At 40.9% G+C, this 18,281-nt stretch overlaps 1 protein-coding gene across 2 annotated transcripts in view; it reads left to right on the top strand.

Annotated features, from left to right (window-relative positions):
• The window catches only part of mllt3 (MLLT3 super elongation complex subunit), a 76,831-nt gene extending 58,853 nt beyond the window's left edge, over positions 1-17,978 (top strand). The window contains exons 8-14 of one of the 2 annotated variants that reach the window (XM_049568020.1): positions 1,650-1,719; positions 2,940-2,993; positions 3,872-4,010; positions 5,739-5,835; positions 5,976-6,044; positions 8,080-8,151; positions 14,508-17,978. In XM_049568020.1, coding sequence (XP_049423977.1) covers positions 1,650-1,719; positions 2,940-2,993; positions 3,872-4,010; positions 5,739-5,835; positions 5,976-6,044; positions 8,080-8,151; positions 14,508-14,639 — 633 coding nt within the window. In that variant the 3' untranslated portion in view covers positions 14,640-17,978. The remainder of the gene's footprint in view (positions 1-1,649; positions 1,720-2,939; positions 2,994-3,871; positions 4,011-5,738; positions 5,836-5,975; positions 6,045-8,079; positions 8,152-14,507) is intronic. The other variant, XM_049568021.1, reaches the window with a different exon arrangement.
• The last annotated feature ends 303 nt before the right edge of the window (positions 17,979-18,281 follow it).

Consider the following 18,281-nt stretch of genomic DNA (forward strand, 5'->3'; position numbering starts at 1 on the left):
TATTGTTCACAAAAATACTGGTGTATTTATAATGTGATTTTAAAAAAAATTTATTTATTTATTTATTTATTTATTTATTTTTGGCAATATTCCAACCTGTTGACACGATGATGTCGTTCCGTTATGCATAGCAACCACAAACATGGCTGAAAGCAAAATGTTGATAGAGCATTCACACTGTTGAGATCCCAATCTCTATTCTCGTAATTATTTCAGGATTCTCTCGTACATTTTTTTCCTGCATACTTTCAGCTACGGAAACCATTCAATATCAAAATGTTCAGCTCTTTAAGGACATGATGGTTATATCATATCTTGTCTTGTTTCTAGTTTTGAGTTTTGTTGCATTTTTTTTTCTACAATGTACAATAGAGAGAATCTTCAAAGCTCTCCACTTTTACCTTCTACATACTTTCAACTACAGACTGCATTTAAATGTAAAGTACATCCGAAGGCTTTGAAGCATTAAATTTGTATTCAGCTTTTTTTTTTATATTACTGCAGTTTGTGTTTTATGCTTTATATTCTGATTGGTGCATCTGTCTGTCTCACCCTCTCCCTTCTATGCTTGTCTCTCTGTTAGTGTCTTTATCTCTCTGCCTGTGTTCTGCTATAGTTCTGCTTTTTACCCCTACATTTTAGACTTTTTAAAATATTGTGCTTTTATTCATCATTTCTTATAATGGCAGTGACGAAGCATTTCTTCTTTCAGCCCTTTCAGACAGTTCATCTCAACTTTCAGCTATGACAGTGTTTCAGTATAGCCTCCAGCTTTTCCAGCAATGTCTGTCAGCTCTTAGCTTGTTTACGTAATGCACCACCCAGGTAACAGTGGTGGCCATGATGTTGGCTGGATTTTTAAAATAAAAGCTTCCAGATGGTAATAGGACATTCCTGGGGGGCCCTGGACAAGTCTCAGTTTTCAAAATAGAAGTCCCCAGATGGTAACAGAAGTTTACCAGGGGACCCTGGACGAAACGGGACTTTCACAATAAAAGCCTTCAGATGGTATCAAGAGATTACCAGGTGCCGTGGGCGAAGCTGGACTTTCATAATAAAAGGCTTTAGAGGGTATCAGGAGATAACCAGGGGCCCTGGACATGGCTTGATTTTAAAAGTGAAAGTCCCAAATGGTAGCAGGAGCTCACATTGGTGGTCTTATGTCGGCTGGATTTTCAGAATAAAGGTCCCAGATGGTAACAGGAGATTACTGGTGGACTCTGGATGAAGCTGAACTTTCATAAAAGCCTTTAGATGGTATCACGGGTTTACTGGGGGCCCTGGACATGAATTGATTTTAAATGTCTCAAATGGTAATAGGAGTTCACTGCAGCGGGGCCCTGCTCAAGGCTGGATTTTCAAAATAAGAGCCTCTAGATGGTAAAATGATCAAATGTAAAGCTTTTCCAAATGCCTCATAGTTGCAGTGAATTGGAAATAATCTTCAGTCTACTCCACTTTGAAATTAAATTCCTCCATATGTTTATTTACAGACTTCATTTAAGCTTTAAACAGGTCACAGAGTAATTATATATTGTGTTGGTCTGTACTATACTTCTCCATCTGTTTGCCAGAAGGTGTATTAATCAAACATCAGTTAGCTTCATGTGTATTTTATTTATCAGTTTTTTTTCTCTTCCTCCCTCCAGTCTGAACAGCCCAGTCCAGCCAGTTCCAGCTCCAGTTCAGGCTTTGCTCCCACACACCACAAGCGACAAGGTAATTAGTTTGAACCTCCATAGTGTTTATAGTCTTTTTCAGTCAGAAATGATCTGTGTAATATTCCAATGTAGCTCATATGGAGCACCAGGTAGTTTCAGTGTAACTCTGAGTCCAGTTGGTTTGGCAAACAATAAAAGAAACTGAGCCAGTGGTGGAGACAGAATTTAAACTGAGCTGGCATTGATTTCCTTTCTGTCTGAACTTAAGCTTTATAATCAAACTTGTTTGCTCTGAGACCAAAGAAACTTTTTTTTTAATATAGGAAAAAGAGAATGGAACACCTGCTCACTTTATTCATCCTGGAACATAAATTGATTTTTAAGTTTAGAAGTGTCTTTATTTAACTTAAATTCAACTGAGGGGCTGTCCTCCAGGTTTTGTAAAGAGCAAAATGATTAGGTCTGAGCAAAAGCCTGAATTCTTTTCGGAGGAAAGGAGACAGTTTGTTCTAATAACATTTTTTCTTACATTTTTATTTCTGAAATCTTAAGATGGAGAATTAGAGCCACTGTTGGGAAACAAAATAATGCAGTTTTGGAGTTTTTTCAATATTTTCTTTAATTATTATTATTATTATTTAATTATTTTTATTCAATATTTTTTGTCAAGTAGCCCTGAGGGGCAAGGTTAATTAATTCATTGATATATTTTATTGTGGGCAATGTTGGCCCACAAGTTAATCTCTCATTTACGAGATATTATCTCCTACATATGGGATGTTATCTTCTACGTAGGAAATAGCTCTTACATAGGAGATGAACTTCGGACTTAATTAGGCTGTTTAGAGAGTACGAAGCCCGTGCAGAATGAAGCACTTTGTGCACAACACAAAGGGCATTGAAAATTCTTTCATCAATTCATCATCCTTGTTCAGCTTTGACTTTTTTTTTTAACTTAAATAAATGGTTTAGACCAGTAGGTTAAACTTGCCATATGTTTCGACTGTGTATCTTGGTTCCACTTTGCAATCTGTAGCTGCTGCAACCCATACATCTGAGCAGTGAAAATATGACTGTCATCATAGCTGAGACAAATGATTTCCAAAACAATTGAAGAAAAAAAAGTTTTAAATGCTGTAGAAGTCATTTAGGCCTGAAAATAGTCATGTCAGCGTCAGGTGAGTCCAGAATGTATATGGGGCATTTTTTTTGTATTTTTGAGGGCTTCTTTTCTCGAGGGTGACCTCTGCTTGTGTTTGTAATTTTCTCTGGATGCAGTGGTGGACTTCATCATCAGGAAAAGGGTGGCTATTCCTGCCACCACCCACACAGGTAACAGTTCCTGTGAGGCCCCAAACACCCTTTTCACATCTGCATGGAGAATATTGTTCCAGCTTGTTTATATGCATGAAAACTCATGCATTTCTCTGCAGTCATGTTAGAAGGGTCTGGTATTATATCACTGATACGATACCACCCACCAGACGCCCATCACTGCTGATGCAGCAACGTGTACACACACAGTGTGTCCTCTTACACTCCGTGATGTCTCAGTGTGGGAACAAACTGTTTATCTTTTAGGTGACTGCCTCCCCTGTTAAACTATTAAACACACATCAGTGAGGCACACTGCTGCACTGGGTGACATGCTTCTTCATTACCATGAACATACACACTGTAGTTTTTTTTGACTCAGTCCTACACACACCATCCTGCTGCCACAAAGACTCACCAGAACACCAAATGTGGATTAAAATGAAATGAAAATGAAAAGTCCATAATTATTTTCCTCCTGTTTGAGCAACATTTGCTTAAAAAAACTACAGTGACCGACTGTTTTAGTAAATGATCAACTCTTTTATGAAATTGAAAACTGTTTTAAAGATTTACACCTTCAGTAGGGTCCAACAGGCTTTTGGCTGAAAAACACAGACAGGGTAGGAGAGTCAGAGACGGACTGATACATTGTTGGTTGTTGGATTTGTTGACATAAGAAAAATAAGAATACGACAGCCTGATCCTTTTGAAAATAAAGTGTAAATTAAGGATCAAACCAGCAGCAGCTCTGCAGCCACAAGCTCCATGGGACCATCCCACCACCTCACAGCATGATCTGCTGCCCTGTGCATGGTTTTACTTGTGCTTAATTTGAAAGAATAAAAACAGACCTCAGTTCCAACATTGTGATGTTCTCTGTCACTCACACACAGTGCTGGGCCCGCTGCAGTCAGTCATGCAGGATCTGCACTCAGATGACAACGATGAAGATTCGGAGGACGACGATGACAACGACATGGACTCTGATGTGGAGCGACCAGCACACACACATCTCACACACCACCAACGCAGGTTAGTATATGGTCACAAAAAAACCCATTAAAGGGGTTTTTTGGGGGAGTTTTTTCTTATCCGCTGTGAGGGTCCTAAGGACAGAGGGATATTGTATGCTGTAAAGCCCTGTGAGGCAAATTGTGATTTGTGATATTGAGCTTTATAAATAAAATTGATTGATTGATTGAAAAAGCCAGTTTGTTAATAGACCTCTGCAACTCACATTTGCTTCATGAAAGTGTAACCACAGACTCAGGCAGCAGATACTAACAGGGTACAGATTTTAACTAGACTGTTGCAGTTGTGGGGGTTGTGAGGAATTGGAGGAGTGAGGAGTTGTCATTTTCTGTATAATTGGATTTGGGCATGTTCTCAATGTTCTGATGAAGTTACAGTCAAAAACAAGTTCTGCACAGGGCTTTGATTATCTCACTGTGTGCAGCACTCTAGTCAGAACTTCTTCACCTCACCCTCTCATGAGTCCCAGTAAAAATGCTTTCAGGTTGGCGTTACCACTGCAGTCAGGGTGGCATTGCTAAATATACAAAAATCAGCTGGCATAGATGATGGTATAAAGCAACATACTGTTTACACCGAGGCACAGTATCCATCCCTTTTAAAATCTTAAAATTTTTGCATCAATGTGCTGAAGGTCCTTGATTTTCTTTTGGTATTTAAAGCTGTATTGTTCAGTATTTCCATATCCATAATGGATTAAATGACTGTATGTAATGTGAAAGCTGAAAACAGCTACCTCACCAGTGTGGGAGTTTTTTGGATTTGGTTACAAAAAAAAAAAAAAAAGACAGGGTGCTGGCAGACACCCTAGTCTGCAGGAAGTTATTGACAGTAACGCAAAAGAGTGCAATACCACTACCCTGTTCACCCACCTTTGCCTCCATCATCCTGCAGATTTCATCACAGTACAGGGAGTAAAGACCTGTGTCACCAGCTAAAAATAAATATGACCTCACGTTGTGTCAAGCACACAGAGTCTGAAACTTTCGTCCGTCATTAAACTTTTCGGAACTGGTTTGATTTTCTGCGTTTTTCACATCCGTCCCTTTAGAGAGCTAACTCAGATAGCTACTTTTAACAGATTGTAATATTCAGGTGGATGATGAAGAAGAGGAGGAGGATGTGGACCGCACACAGAATATGGAGGACAGCTCCGCCCCACACATCAGACTCAGTGTGCAAGGTTTCTGTGTACAACTTTTTTTTTTTTTTTTTTTCTCCAGATGACAGATTAAAAAAACACATCCCAACAAAAAGGGACTCAGCGTTTAAAGGCCTTAAATTGTAGTTAATATGCTAGTCTAGAAACAGGAAATATGACGTTCTTAGTTGTGTGCTGTTAAAGCTTAGTTATCATGATGTTGTCCCCTGCTCCCCGCAACTGATTTTGTGTTAGTTGACTTTGTATTGATGCAGACCCCTCAGTGAGTGTCGCAGCAGGCTGGTAGCCAGCAGCATCCCAGGTCTAAGCTGGTAATGGGAGCAACAGACAGTTTGCTGATTCAGAGGCGAGTCAGGGCTGTCAGATCTCCTGGAGCTGGGGTTTGTGTTGGCTGGATTGAGGTTTCTGCGGCTGCTGACTGGGGGTCTGCCTCTGGTCTGCCCCCCCACCCCCACCCAAGGTGGTAATTTTTGGACCCACAGCAGCCTCACTGAAGAAGTAAAATGCATCTTTTGATGTGCTGACACATTTGTTCTTTGTCTTTTCTCCTGTCATCAACTACCCAGGGTCAGTTTGAGTGATGGCAGTGAGAGTGACAGCTCCTCGCCCTCACCCCCATCCCGCAATGAAGCCCCGCCCCTTCTAAAGACTACTAATAACCAGGTAAGTTAATGTTATATTATGTATCATGTATTTTGTTAGTTTAATCTAATGTACCACAAGGGAAGCCAGGTGTTAATGTATGTAGCTCTAAGTCACCCAGAGGGACTTTGACTCTATGTGTTTACTCTGTCCTCTGTCAGATACTGGAAGTGAAGAGTCCCACCAAGCAGAGCAAGCAGGACAAGAACAAAAACATAGATTGTGACAAGGTACACAAGGCTTTTCTTCTTAGTATTTCAGTGTAAATCAGCCCATGTACAACAGATCAGGAAATAATACCTGTAACATGGGGGTGTGCCACAGTATATTCCACTGTTCAGACAGAGTGATGCAGGGTTGGTCTGTGATTACTGTTAGATTCAGTGGGTTAACATGTCATCCAGCCTGACCAGAGGATAACATTGCTCTGATGCTGCTCGGCTTTAACCCAGAAACTTTTCATGCTGTGTTCAGCTGGAGTTCTCTAAAGTTTCCAAAGATAGCAAAGGCTTGGGTTTGAATTATTCACTATGGCTGACAAAGAACATATACAATATATGTGATGCTCTCAGACAGACACAGTACGAGCTTTGGAGGAATAAAATGGGGCAGTAACTTAAAAGGGGTTAAACGGTGACTGAATATACATAAGAACTCCTATAAAAGTGCATCAGTATGTATCAGCATAGGTAAAGCTGGGGTAGGCCGAAATCTGGAAAAGGCACAAAATCAAAATAAAATATCCGAATGTACACCTTCCTCCTGCAGTCTTCCCCTCTCTGTCCCCTCCTACCAGACAGCCACAGGCACATGCACGTGCCTCATACAGTAGCCCAGTGCTTCCCATAAATTGATTTATTTAATCTTATTTCTTTGTGGGCTGCACACAGCAAATTTACTCCTCCTGCTCTCTCTGTTTATCAGACCACAGATGAGACAAGAATTAGCTGCTGGTCACCCCACGGTCCCTCCACTGCTGCGGACTGCTTCGCCAGGAGGAGAGCTGGCAGCAGCTCTGGAAACAGAGCTTTGGTCGGCGGTTGTAGCAGTATTAATTCAGTCAGCGCAAACCCCTCAGCATTGGGTGTCACAGCAGGCTGGTAGCCAGCAGCATCCCAGGTCTAAGCTGGTAATGGCAGCAACAGAAAGTTCACTGATTCAAAGGCGAGTCCAGGCCTTAAGATCTCCTGGAGCTGGGGTTTGTGTTGGCTGGATTCAGGTTTCTGTGGCTGCTGACTGGGGGTCTGTCTCTGGAGCTGCTGCCCACTCTCCTCAAGGAGAGGCTCCGGTTTGCAGAAGGCTAAACTATTAGCAACATTTTCTCTCCATCTCTGAAACACTTTGCCAGCGTTGACACGTGTTTCACTTTGGGTTGCTTTGCAGTGTAGGCAGTTGTTGCCAATGCTGGAATAGCAACTTTCTCTGCAGGATTCTCCACCATTGAGTCAGGCTTTTACTGTCTAAAGGGACACACATGCAAATCTGCATTTATAAAGCAGCCAATAGGAAATGCCCTCTCTCTGAAATGAGCTGCGATTGGCTAAAATCAGCCATCACAGGCTAGATCTTCTAAAGCCTGAAAACAGAGCCAAGAGGAGGTGCAGAAGTCTTTTCTCTCAGACTACTTGAATGATAATATGCTCAAAGTTTATTATGGGATTTTTGGCCATTGATGCCAAAATGAAACAGCCTACCCCAGCTTTAAATAACTAGTGTAAGCTTTGCAGTAGTTGACAGCTCTGTTTGGCAAATACAGTTTTAAAAGATTCAGACTAATTCTGTGGTTTAGCACTGATGTATGTTTAGAGCTGGGCACCAATCACAACTTGTCCCTGGCAGTGATTATCAAACTGAAAGCTGCGGTCCAGATACAGAATCTTTTTTACTTGCTTTTTGATTACATAGTTTTAATTTAAATTAAAATGTGTCCAGGTTTAGACTATTCATTGGGCTGAGTTGCCACACTGTTGCTTGAGATTAGATAACATCCCATTTTTAAGAATGGTTGCTTCCTTGTTAAATGGAAAAGGGGGGTAACGTATCAGCACTTTTATTGAAGAATTCCAACTGCACCCAGCTCAGTGTGTGGTGTGTGTGTCACAGCAGTTTCAGATACAAGTCTTGTGTGACATGCTGCAGCCTGGAACAAGGCTGCTATGAACAGGTGAAATGTGGGTTGAGTGTATGTTTATTACAGCAGGTTTCTGCGTGAAAGTAAAATATGAGACCTTTAAAGCTAACAACATGTTGCTGTGTGTTTCCAAGGCTTACCTGGATGAGCTGGTGGAACTGCACAAAAGACTGATGACACTAAGAGAGGGTCACATACTGCAGCAGGTGTGTATGTATACGAGGTGATGAATTGTGATGTATCATTAGTGTGAAGTGAAGGTGTTACTTGGTGATTGCTGTGATTTACTTTGTGGTGCACCTTTTTCACTTAAAGGAGCTATATGTAAGAAATCTAAAGCAAATAGTCATAAAATCCTCCTAATACAGTATGTCACAGAGACTAAGGAATGATGTTCATATAACATACTGATCTCACCAACAACAATAGTACAGTCAGAATATTCGCATTTAAAAAAAAAAATTTACTGTCCGCAAATCATGTTTATGTTTTGAATTTGTGTTTTGGCCTGTTGCGCCACCCACCGTCGTCTACCAGTCACACAGTCAGTAGAGTCTCAGCATCAATTACAGTTACGACTGAGCTACAGCAGCACGGCAAGCAGCATTAGCAGTGTCCCGGTACATAGCATTAGCAGTCTCCTCAGCTGTATCCCGGCAGCAGCGTTAGCAGCAGAGAAGCCGGACTTGCTCGAACGGTCTGCTGGAAAACCAAAGATCAAGGACGTGGCCCTGCCATGGCAGCCGCCCGTGGGCAAACAAATCAGTCTCCAGCGTGCCGTTGTCCAGCAGCCTCGAATCTGTAGGGAGGGGGGGGGCGGACACGACTCGCGGCAGTATTTTGAATTTGAGTGCAGTAACTGTTTTGGCCACATTCTTACATATAGCGCCTTTAACCTGCCTCGTTAATTCAGCTACAAATGTCCAGCATGTATTTATTCACTGTAACATTGTTGGACTCACAGTGGATAGATTTAGAACAAAAAAAAAAGGATAAAAATTGCAGAACAAAAGATACTGTCTTTTTTATTTCACACTTTATTTGTCCTTGTCAAAATTTGGCGCTGATAATACGAACAGTGCAACTCTCAGGGTTCCTGTGGTCATGGGAACCCTGGAAAAGTCATGGAATGTCACAATCACGTTTTCCAGGCCCAGAAAAATCATGGAATTTTGTTCAATGTAATGAAATTGACAGTTATCTTTTGGTAGACACGATATTGGATTTTTGGCCAATATCCGATATGCCAGTATATAACAACTTAATTGGCCAATACCAATATTGTTACATCCACTTTGTTTCCCCACCTAATTTTAGTGATCATCAAGTCTCTTCTGTAGTGGAATTAACATCATATTATACATGCATACTCTTATCATCAGATGATAACCAGCAGATGGAGATACGAAATACAATACATTTCAATGTATGTAATATTCATTCATAGTGCAAAATAAGGAAAAGGATGTTGGATGATTCTTTCATTTCAAAGCCGACATTGGCTGATACAGATGACATACTGACATTATCATGTATCCCTAGTTATCTTCCTTGGATAACCTTCTACGTAATGTAACATTAAGGCAAATTTATTTTCTCCAGCTGTCAACGAAACATACTTCTTATATACGTTGATGTGTGACATTTTGTTTACCATTGCATACTACAATAACACTGCAGTAAAGAAAAAGTTGTTATAATGGGTTCTTGGAAAATCATGGAGAAGTTTGAAATTTAGTCAATGAAAATGTGTAGAAGCCCTGATAAATGTCCACAGTTTAGCTGGAGATACAGGTCTGTTAGTAGCAGCTAATATAGCCTGGGGCCTTTAGCCTGCAGCAGAGACGGGGAGCTACAGAGGTTGGGTAACAACACTTCTTTCTAACTCCATACCTCCAGATTCTTTGACTTTAAACTTTTCAGACCCAACCAACACTGACTCGTGTGACATTACATGAGGACATTTATCAGACTTCACACAGCTTCCTGTGGAGACGCTAATGCAAGGCCGTACACATGCTGTGTTTTTTTGCATCTGCAAATTCATTGACATGCGTTCCCGAACCTGTTTTTCAGGGCGCATTAGGTGCGCCCTGAGATCAACGTAGTTCAACTTTTGGGACACAGCAGCACACACTGCATGTCATGTGACGAGCAACAACCAATTACAGCCACAAGATTTCTGTCCCGTCTTCCATAAATTTCAGTCTGTGGTAAATATGGAGAAGTTGATCATTTTAGTGCAGGGCTACCAGAGCTTTACATCTGTCAATAGTTTTGGCCTAATAAACACTTACAAAACAACGCCTGGAACAAGATCAGCTCTGCACTCAGGGTTTCTGGTATGTGGGCTATGGTACAGTGCTGGTTATGGTCGCTTAGCAACCTCAGACGCAACCTGCCTCCACACCCTTGAAAGTTGGCACTAGAGTAGCACCCAGTGCCGGACGATTTTCCAGGCAGTTAGAGATGCAACGTATGTACGGCCCCTTAGGCAGCCTACTTTTCCAGTAGCGTTCTTTTGGTTCACTGATCTCTTATTGTTTTTCAAAAAAAAAAAAAAATGTATTTGTACGCCTCGCGTTTTAGGGCATGTTGCAACCAACAACATGTCAAGCATAAACACCTTTTTGCATGCTCGTAGCCTGTGTGTCACCCATAGAGACCTCCACCACGGTGTCTCATGCCAACATAAACAAAGCTTAAAGGCTTTGTAATATTTTTTTGATATGCAGTAGCTCTTCCCAACACCTGAAAACACAATTTGATGTGTAAAATCAGTGCATTTCTCTTTTTAACTATGACAGTAATGTAGCATTGTGATTTTCTATTAACAGTTGCACATTGAGCACATTTTAGTTTGTGTTTGGCCAGTAACCAATTATAATTGATTGGAAGGAAGAAAATGAAGAGACCAAAAAGGACTACATTTTTTGGGGGTGGATGTTTCCTTCAGTGAATGTAAAGTATGGTCTGTGTTAGATGGTCTTAAATATCAAATAGCAGCAGCAATAAGAAACATTTAATGTAGTTGAGGTTTGGACTTTGATGTTATCACTTACGTTCCTGCTTTATTATGTTCCATGAAAAAGTTTCACTCAACTGCAAAGCTCCAGATGAAAATCAAAAACTGCACTGGGTGGCTTCCCACAGTTTTCACTGATCTCAGCATAATATCACTACATGCCAGTTCTATTAGTCAGCTATATTGTTGCCTTGGATTAGAAGAAGAGCTGTGATCTGTTACAGATCCTCTGTAATCTGCCGCTTCATCTGGAAGCAATGAATTATTTGGTTAACCTCTCTCCACCTAAGAGATTGCATGTTTCTTACTTATATTCTCGAGGCCTATCGTATGACCGTGTTGGTGGATCTTCCCGGCAGCGGCTGCCAAGTTCTGCCTCGCTCTCCTAACAAGGCGTCTGGCTCTGAGGAAACACGAAATCCCATCCAAAACAGCACCACCCGTGCACAGCTTTAACTCGCACAGTAATCAAGCTAATCTAGCCGAGTTCACCAACTGGCTCCACTTCCTGCTCCAAGAGATGGAAATGATTAACTCACAGGCTCTCCTGCACACTGCTGGGGACCACATAGTGTATGGCAGAGAACACTGTAATGCACATGGCATGTCTTTAGACAGAGGAGCACGACATGGGTTTGGTAGCTTTTTCCAGCTGAAATAAATCCTAAACAGCAATGAAAATGAGCAGATGAGCCAAAATGCCACCCAAAGTGGAACGAGAGAGGTGACGCCTGAGTGTCTGTCTGAGATCTACCCTGTCATAAAAATGCCTGTAATTTTTCCCACATTTCTGAGAACCGTACCTACACCAAGATACATGGGATGGTGTTCCTTGTAATCGCCAGGACTCCCAACCTCAACCTTCATTTCCAATACTGGTTACAAAATCTGAAACCAATAATACCTGCCCCACGTATCCTTTAAAGGCAGTTAAAGTTATCCCATAAGGGAAAAATGAGAATACCGATTTTTACTAAAGTCTGTGAAACAATATGCACTGCAGACACCCAGGATCCTCTCTCTGTGTGCCTGTGTGAAATCAGATTAAATGTTGCATTGCCAGGGTTTGTTTCGTAGTGGCACACAGAGTATTCATCTCTTCCCCTTTTCACTCACACCGGCACATTTTGTATTTAAACACAGTAGCTTCAAAAACTCTGATTGCAGGCGTGGGGTGCAACAAAAGAATTATATCATTATGTATGTTCTCAGTGCCTCTGCATTCTGAGGTAACCTTTGCATTCAGGGTTTCTGATGTAGCCTTCAGTTTAAAAATAAAGTTAAACGGTCGTGTTGAGTTTGCAGGGAAGAGACAAGTATTTGTTCAAGAAGCTACTGAGCTTGGGCTTACACAGTGACTGATTATTACCAGTCCAAGGCTTTGCTGAATAGTTTTTTAATGTCATAACACTGTGGAGCAGCCTTTAAGCCTGATTTGTTAAATACTTGTAGCAGCCTTGGTTTTTCATTGCTGGTCTTGTAGTAGCAATTTAATGCTGATTTTAAGGTAGCCTGTTAGCATCAATACACTGCAAGGCCTGTTACGACAATTAGGTTATGGACAAGGAATGTCAGTTTTGTTGTACTTTGCTTTTGATATCGCAACACGCGTTAACTAGTAACTACCCAGTAAATTTGTAAGGAAAAAATAAACACAAAATGAGGCGAAATACAAAAGGCCTCTCTTTTTTTAAGTCTGGTGCTTCACTGACTTAGTAAGTTTTAGCACCGTGTTTCAAAGCGCTATCCATTTGAAATTCAAATGTTTTGTGATGTAAATGTTTGCCTTTTAATTTATTTTCTGTTGGCTTTGCTAACAGGCAGGCGACTAGCAGGACTAACGTGGAAACACTGACCCCACTGCCCAGCCTCTGGTCTCCACTGGTTAGCTAATGTTAGCCTTGGCTGCGCTGCAATGCTGTCCCAGTGGTGGGATGACGTTGCTGCGAAAACATGCTGCCCATGCTCCAGTTTCCCCCTAGGTTGCTGTCCCAGTTTCACAACAGCGCTGTTGGGCCAGGACAGCATTGCTAGAGGTAATCGTCGAATGAGCGGCACCCACTAGCTAAGTCTCACCCGACCCGGCTGGTGTGCAGTGCAGAACAGCAAAGGATATCTAAACAATGGAGACCAGAGGGTGGGCAGTGGGCACTATGTTTCCACATGTTGGCACAGCTTGCCGGCTGTCTGTCTCCCACCAGATCTGGTTGGTGCAGCAGTGCAGTAAAGTGAAGAGCAGCAAAATTAACCTACAGACTGACATGCGTAACCAGTCAGACGGTAAACCGTTGACAGCTCTGTTATCAACTTAACACACCATATATGGGCATGACCTCGACCATTTTGCTGACCTCGATATTGCCCATTGTGTTTACATGCATGTTTGTTTACAGAAGAAGTTCACCAACATTTTAACCAACATGATGCCAAAACAAACAGCAGGGTTTTCCTGACAATTATAAGACTTGGCCGCAGCGATTCTCCTTTTTTTTTTTTTCTACCCACCCCCGCCTACTTGTATGATTCCAAAGAAAAACAACACAGCACTTCAAAGACGACACAGTGTAGCTTACTGGTAGCCTGCAGCTGTACTTTTGGTGTGGAAAAGGCACAGTCCTCGTGGTCATTAGCTTGCCAACCCCTGGCAACAAGCCACAAAGTCTGTCATTTGTAGTTTTACGCTCCAAAAATTTTATCCACTGCTCCGTAAATCCACCAGCAAACTGCCCATCCATCACCAGGAGCCAACTGCAGCACAGCAGCCATATCACGGAGGTAACTGCGGTTTTCCTAGAACTTATCTAAGCTTGTCTGTTAGTAGCAGGAGGCATCACTTTGTTTATTTTTTTTTTATTTTTTTTTTTTTGCAAAATTTTGTATTTACTCTCAAAATAAGTAATTTTTGGCTGCTCCCACAAAGATACTATGGTATTATTTATACTGTCTTGTACATTAAAATAACAGTTAATTTTTTTTAATTTTTCTTTTTTTAAATTTGTTAAATGTTTTTCCAATTCCAATTTCTAAATATTCTCAAGAATTTAAAGTTCATTGCTCTTTGAAAGGGTGCACTTGCATGATTATGTTATTATATTGTTATTATATCAGTGGCATAAAATGGTCTCAAAATGACAACAATATTGTTTATCACAATTATTTCTGCAACATTAAATCCTCAAATACAAGCAGTTATTGGAACAGGCCTAATAACATTTAATCTTCGCCCAAACTGTAAAACATGTACCGTACATGTGACCAGATTCACATGTGTGTGTGTTCCCCTCTTCCTACTGTCCTCACAAAGCTGCTCTGATTCCCTGTTTGGGATTATTGTGATGAAATGAGTCGTTACTTCTGCCAGTGGAAAAGGCTCACTGTGTACTGATGTTATTTTAGTTTCTCTCTTTGGTTTCATATTTAATGAACCATCACCTGTATCCAGTCAAAACATTAGTTTGGGCAGATATTTGACTTGCACAGAGCCCTGATTACAGACGGGAGCAGGCAATGGTACCTATTTTCCTCTCTGTTTTCCAGATTGTGAACCTCATCGAAGAGACTGGACACTTCCACATCACAAACACTACTTTTGACTTCGACCTTTGCTCTTTGGACAGAAGTACAGTAAGAAAACTCCAGAGTTACCTGGAAACCTCCGGACTGTCCTGAGTCTCTGAGCAGCTGGCTGCTGGATCTCTGTCTCCACATAGACTTTTGATTTTTCTTGAATAAACTCCAACTTTGGATGCAATGCAAAAGCCCCACTGTGGCTGGGTCCAGTTGCTGTGCGTCCAGCCTGCTGGTTGGACTGGGCTCTCTGAATGAAGAGGTGGTCCCGCTGCACAAACCAGAGCCAGGTATTGTGGGGATGAGCCCTGTCGATCAGGAGATCACCCAGAAAGCCTTGAAAACTTCACTTGATTTATAAAAAAAAAAAAAAAAAAAAACAAAGTGGGGAGTGGCGACCTTGTTGCTCTTAATGAATGTGCATATTGTTACCATGTATGTTCCTTGATTTGTTGTTCATTGTGACAAATGCATGGTCAGCATTGCCTTACAACATTGTAAGTCTTATTTATTGAATTTAATTTGCAGGCGTGTGTGTGCGTGTGTGTGTGCGTGTGTGTGTGCGTGTGTGTGTGTGTGTATTTGAAAATGGCAAAAAGAAAAAAGCGCAGAATGAGACTTTGTTGAAGCACTTCACAACAGGCATATCTTTGAATCTGTGTGAGCATTACTGAGGACTCTCGATTTGTCACTGACTTGAATTGAAATCGAATGTCATACTGAATAATTTCAATGGGAAGAAAAAACTGCCACAGGAGGTGTGAAGGTGATAAATTTAAATTCCGATCCATAAAAGAGCAGTCTCACAGAAACACTCCTAAATCTTGTGAGATTCAGCCAGAGGTCTGGAGGGGAGTGGTTTGACAAATAAGGGATTTTTAAAATAAAATGGGGCTACAACTGGGTCACAATAAAGCCCATTCCAATCCAAAAATTGTGGTTGTGGTGAAACTCTTATCTAGTTACTCAGACAAATTTTAGTGCTCTAAAACAAATCCCAGATGCAAGCAAATCCCCAAAGGAGAAGGCCGTATCCGCTGGCTTTTTAAGGCTAATTTTGGCTAATTTTAAGAACTTTGTGACAAAATGATCTAATTGGAATCTAAATTTGCCTGGTTTGGGGATAACCAACCCAGTCCCCAACATAAATGTTGGCATTGTAAGTTTTTGCAAACCAGGGTTACCTTTTTACATTTAAACAACGCTGTAGTTTATGTGTAATTAGGTTTAGGCACAAAACCACTTGGTTAGTGTTGGTAAAAGATCATGTTTTGTCTTAAAATACACACTTTGTGGCACTGTTCCAGCAGGAAAGGCAGGAAATTCTCGGTTAAAAAAAAAAAAACTACCGCTTTTCATGGCACTATCCCGACAGGAAAAGCAGTAGTATCTGGCAAAAGCCACAATTTTTTGTGGAACTTCCCAACAGGAAAAGCCACAATGTCTCAGCAAAATCAGCCACTGTTTGTGCCGCTATCCTGAAAAGAAAACCAACATCTCGTTTAAATCGACTTTTCGTGGCCCTATCACAACAACAAAAGCAGCGATGTCTCACTAAAAAAACAGCCACTCTCTGTGGCATTATCCTGGCAGGAAACACAGCGATGTCTTGGTAAAAAACAACCACCTTCCGTGGCACCATCCCATCTGGAAAAGCAGTGATGTCTCAGTAAAATACAGCCGCTTTTCATGCTACTATCCTCAGTGGAAACACAGTGGCTCCTAAAAAACACCCACGTTTGGTTTCTAAAAAACACAATGACTCGCTGAAAAACAGGCAGTTTAGTTTGTTGGTCTCAATCATTGGTCTGCAGCTTGACATCCATTTCCCCTGTTTGCCATACCATCCACCATCCTCTCCACCTGCAGATGACAATTGGCTTGTGTCATTGTAGAAATGTTAATATAATGCGTATGAAACCTACAAATGTAATGTATTCGTGGTTCGCAGAGACGTACACTAGCAACATTTTCTTCCAGCAACGGGGCTGGGATAACGCACGTTTTCAAACATCTCTCCTCGAAGGTGTTCATGGTGTTGCACTTTCACACCTCAGCCCACCTGGCGCTGCGTGCAGTGGATGTGATTGCCAAATTGTATTGTTTCAGAAAGATTTTGAGGGTGTTTTAGACTGTCAGAAAATCCAACAAGCATGAATTGTTCTGGGGCTTGTAGTGTGCGGTCATCATTCCAACTTTGCGAGATGACATCTGATTTTTAATTTAAAAAAAAAAAACAACTTTTCAGCTTTCAAGTCTTTGGTGATTAGGGTTATTGCCGTATGTGTAGAATTTAAAAATATTCTGTGTTGGCGCCCCCCAGTGGTTGTATGAAAAAATAACACTCAGTAGTAAAAACAAAAAAAAAGTCATTATCTCCTGCATCCAGGATCGGACCATCTGCAACAATTTTACTGGAAATGTTACTTGTACAAAAAAAAACTTGTACAGCGAGCGTCATGTTAAAAAAAATTCTACCCATAGTGGCTTTAAATCCCCACATTTTGGTTTTGTCCTTTTACAGAAAGCTAATGTTAAAACGTGTTTATTTTAACATGACTTGCAAACACACATGCATAAAATGTATGCATTATATTTACTTTAAATTAAAGATTGGTTTTCACGCCACCACATCATTTCATCCATGTGCAACATCATCTGGCAGTTTTTTATTCCCATATTTGAACACTGTATAAAGTAAGACTTGAGTGGCTGCTGGAGTGAGCTGAGCACAAATCAATAAGGTGAAAGTTCTCATGATACAATCGAAAATACTTTCTTTCTTTTTTTTTTCTTTTTTTTTTTTTACCAAATCCAGGAATAATGTGCTGCAGCAGGTCCTGCCCACCTGCTCACTGGCTGCAATGTAAAGAAAGCTTTCTTGTGTTGGCTCATTCTCTGCTACAGGGCCGATGGAACCTGCCAAAAGCTTCGTTAATAGATCCAGTTGGTTTAGGATACTACTACTGTTTGTCTACACAATATGATTGAAATGAAATCATTATCTCTCTGCCATCGCTGGAAATGGATTTGTAGAAGAGACCAAGCCCTGTAAGATGAAATGGAGAACAAACTCCCTTCCTGATGTAAGAAGTGAAAAAAAAGAAACAGCTCCTGTGTTCTGCTTCTCTGAAATGTGTGAAATATTTGGGGTAAATTTGACAAAAAAAGACGGCCAATGGGAATGTTGGCTGACAGGTACTGTTACGGGTGTAAGAAAAAAAAAAAAAAAGATCTTTTATTTATTTTGTGGGTGTTTGAGTTGTTAAATCAGAGCTCAGCATTAATTTTCCAAGCAGAATGCCTTTGTTTGATTTGTAACAGAGGACACTTTAGCCAGTCTGATAACTAAAGTTCAGGATGGTAAACAGCCGGGTCCTTTCCAAATGACCTTCAAGGGTTTTTCTTACCCTGTGTTCTGTCTTATGGTTTATTGTGTATTTTGAGGACATACAATAAATATTCTGTATGTACAGATGAGTTATTAAGTATTTTGTGAATGAGTACACATTTTTATTCTGCATTTTGTTTTCTGTGCCTCAGCGCTGGCGATAGCTGTAGCCGAAGGCACTGTGTTTGAGGTTGTCCATCCATCTGTCTCATTATCATGAACGCAATAGCTCATGAAGGCCTTGAGGGAATTTCTTTGAATTTGGCACAAACGTTGGACTCAACAATGAAGTGATTAGATTTTAGTGATCAAAGGTCAAGGTCACTGTGACCTCATCTGTCTCATTCTTGTGA

This window comes from Epinephelus fuscoguttatus, linkage group LG23, assembly GCF_011397635.1.
Source record: "Epinephelus fuscoguttatus linkage group LG23, E.fuscoguttatus.final_Chr_v1".
Lineage (NCBI taxonomy): Eukaryota > Metazoa > Chordata > Actinopteri > Perciformes > Serranidae > Epinephelus > Epinephelus fuscoguttatus.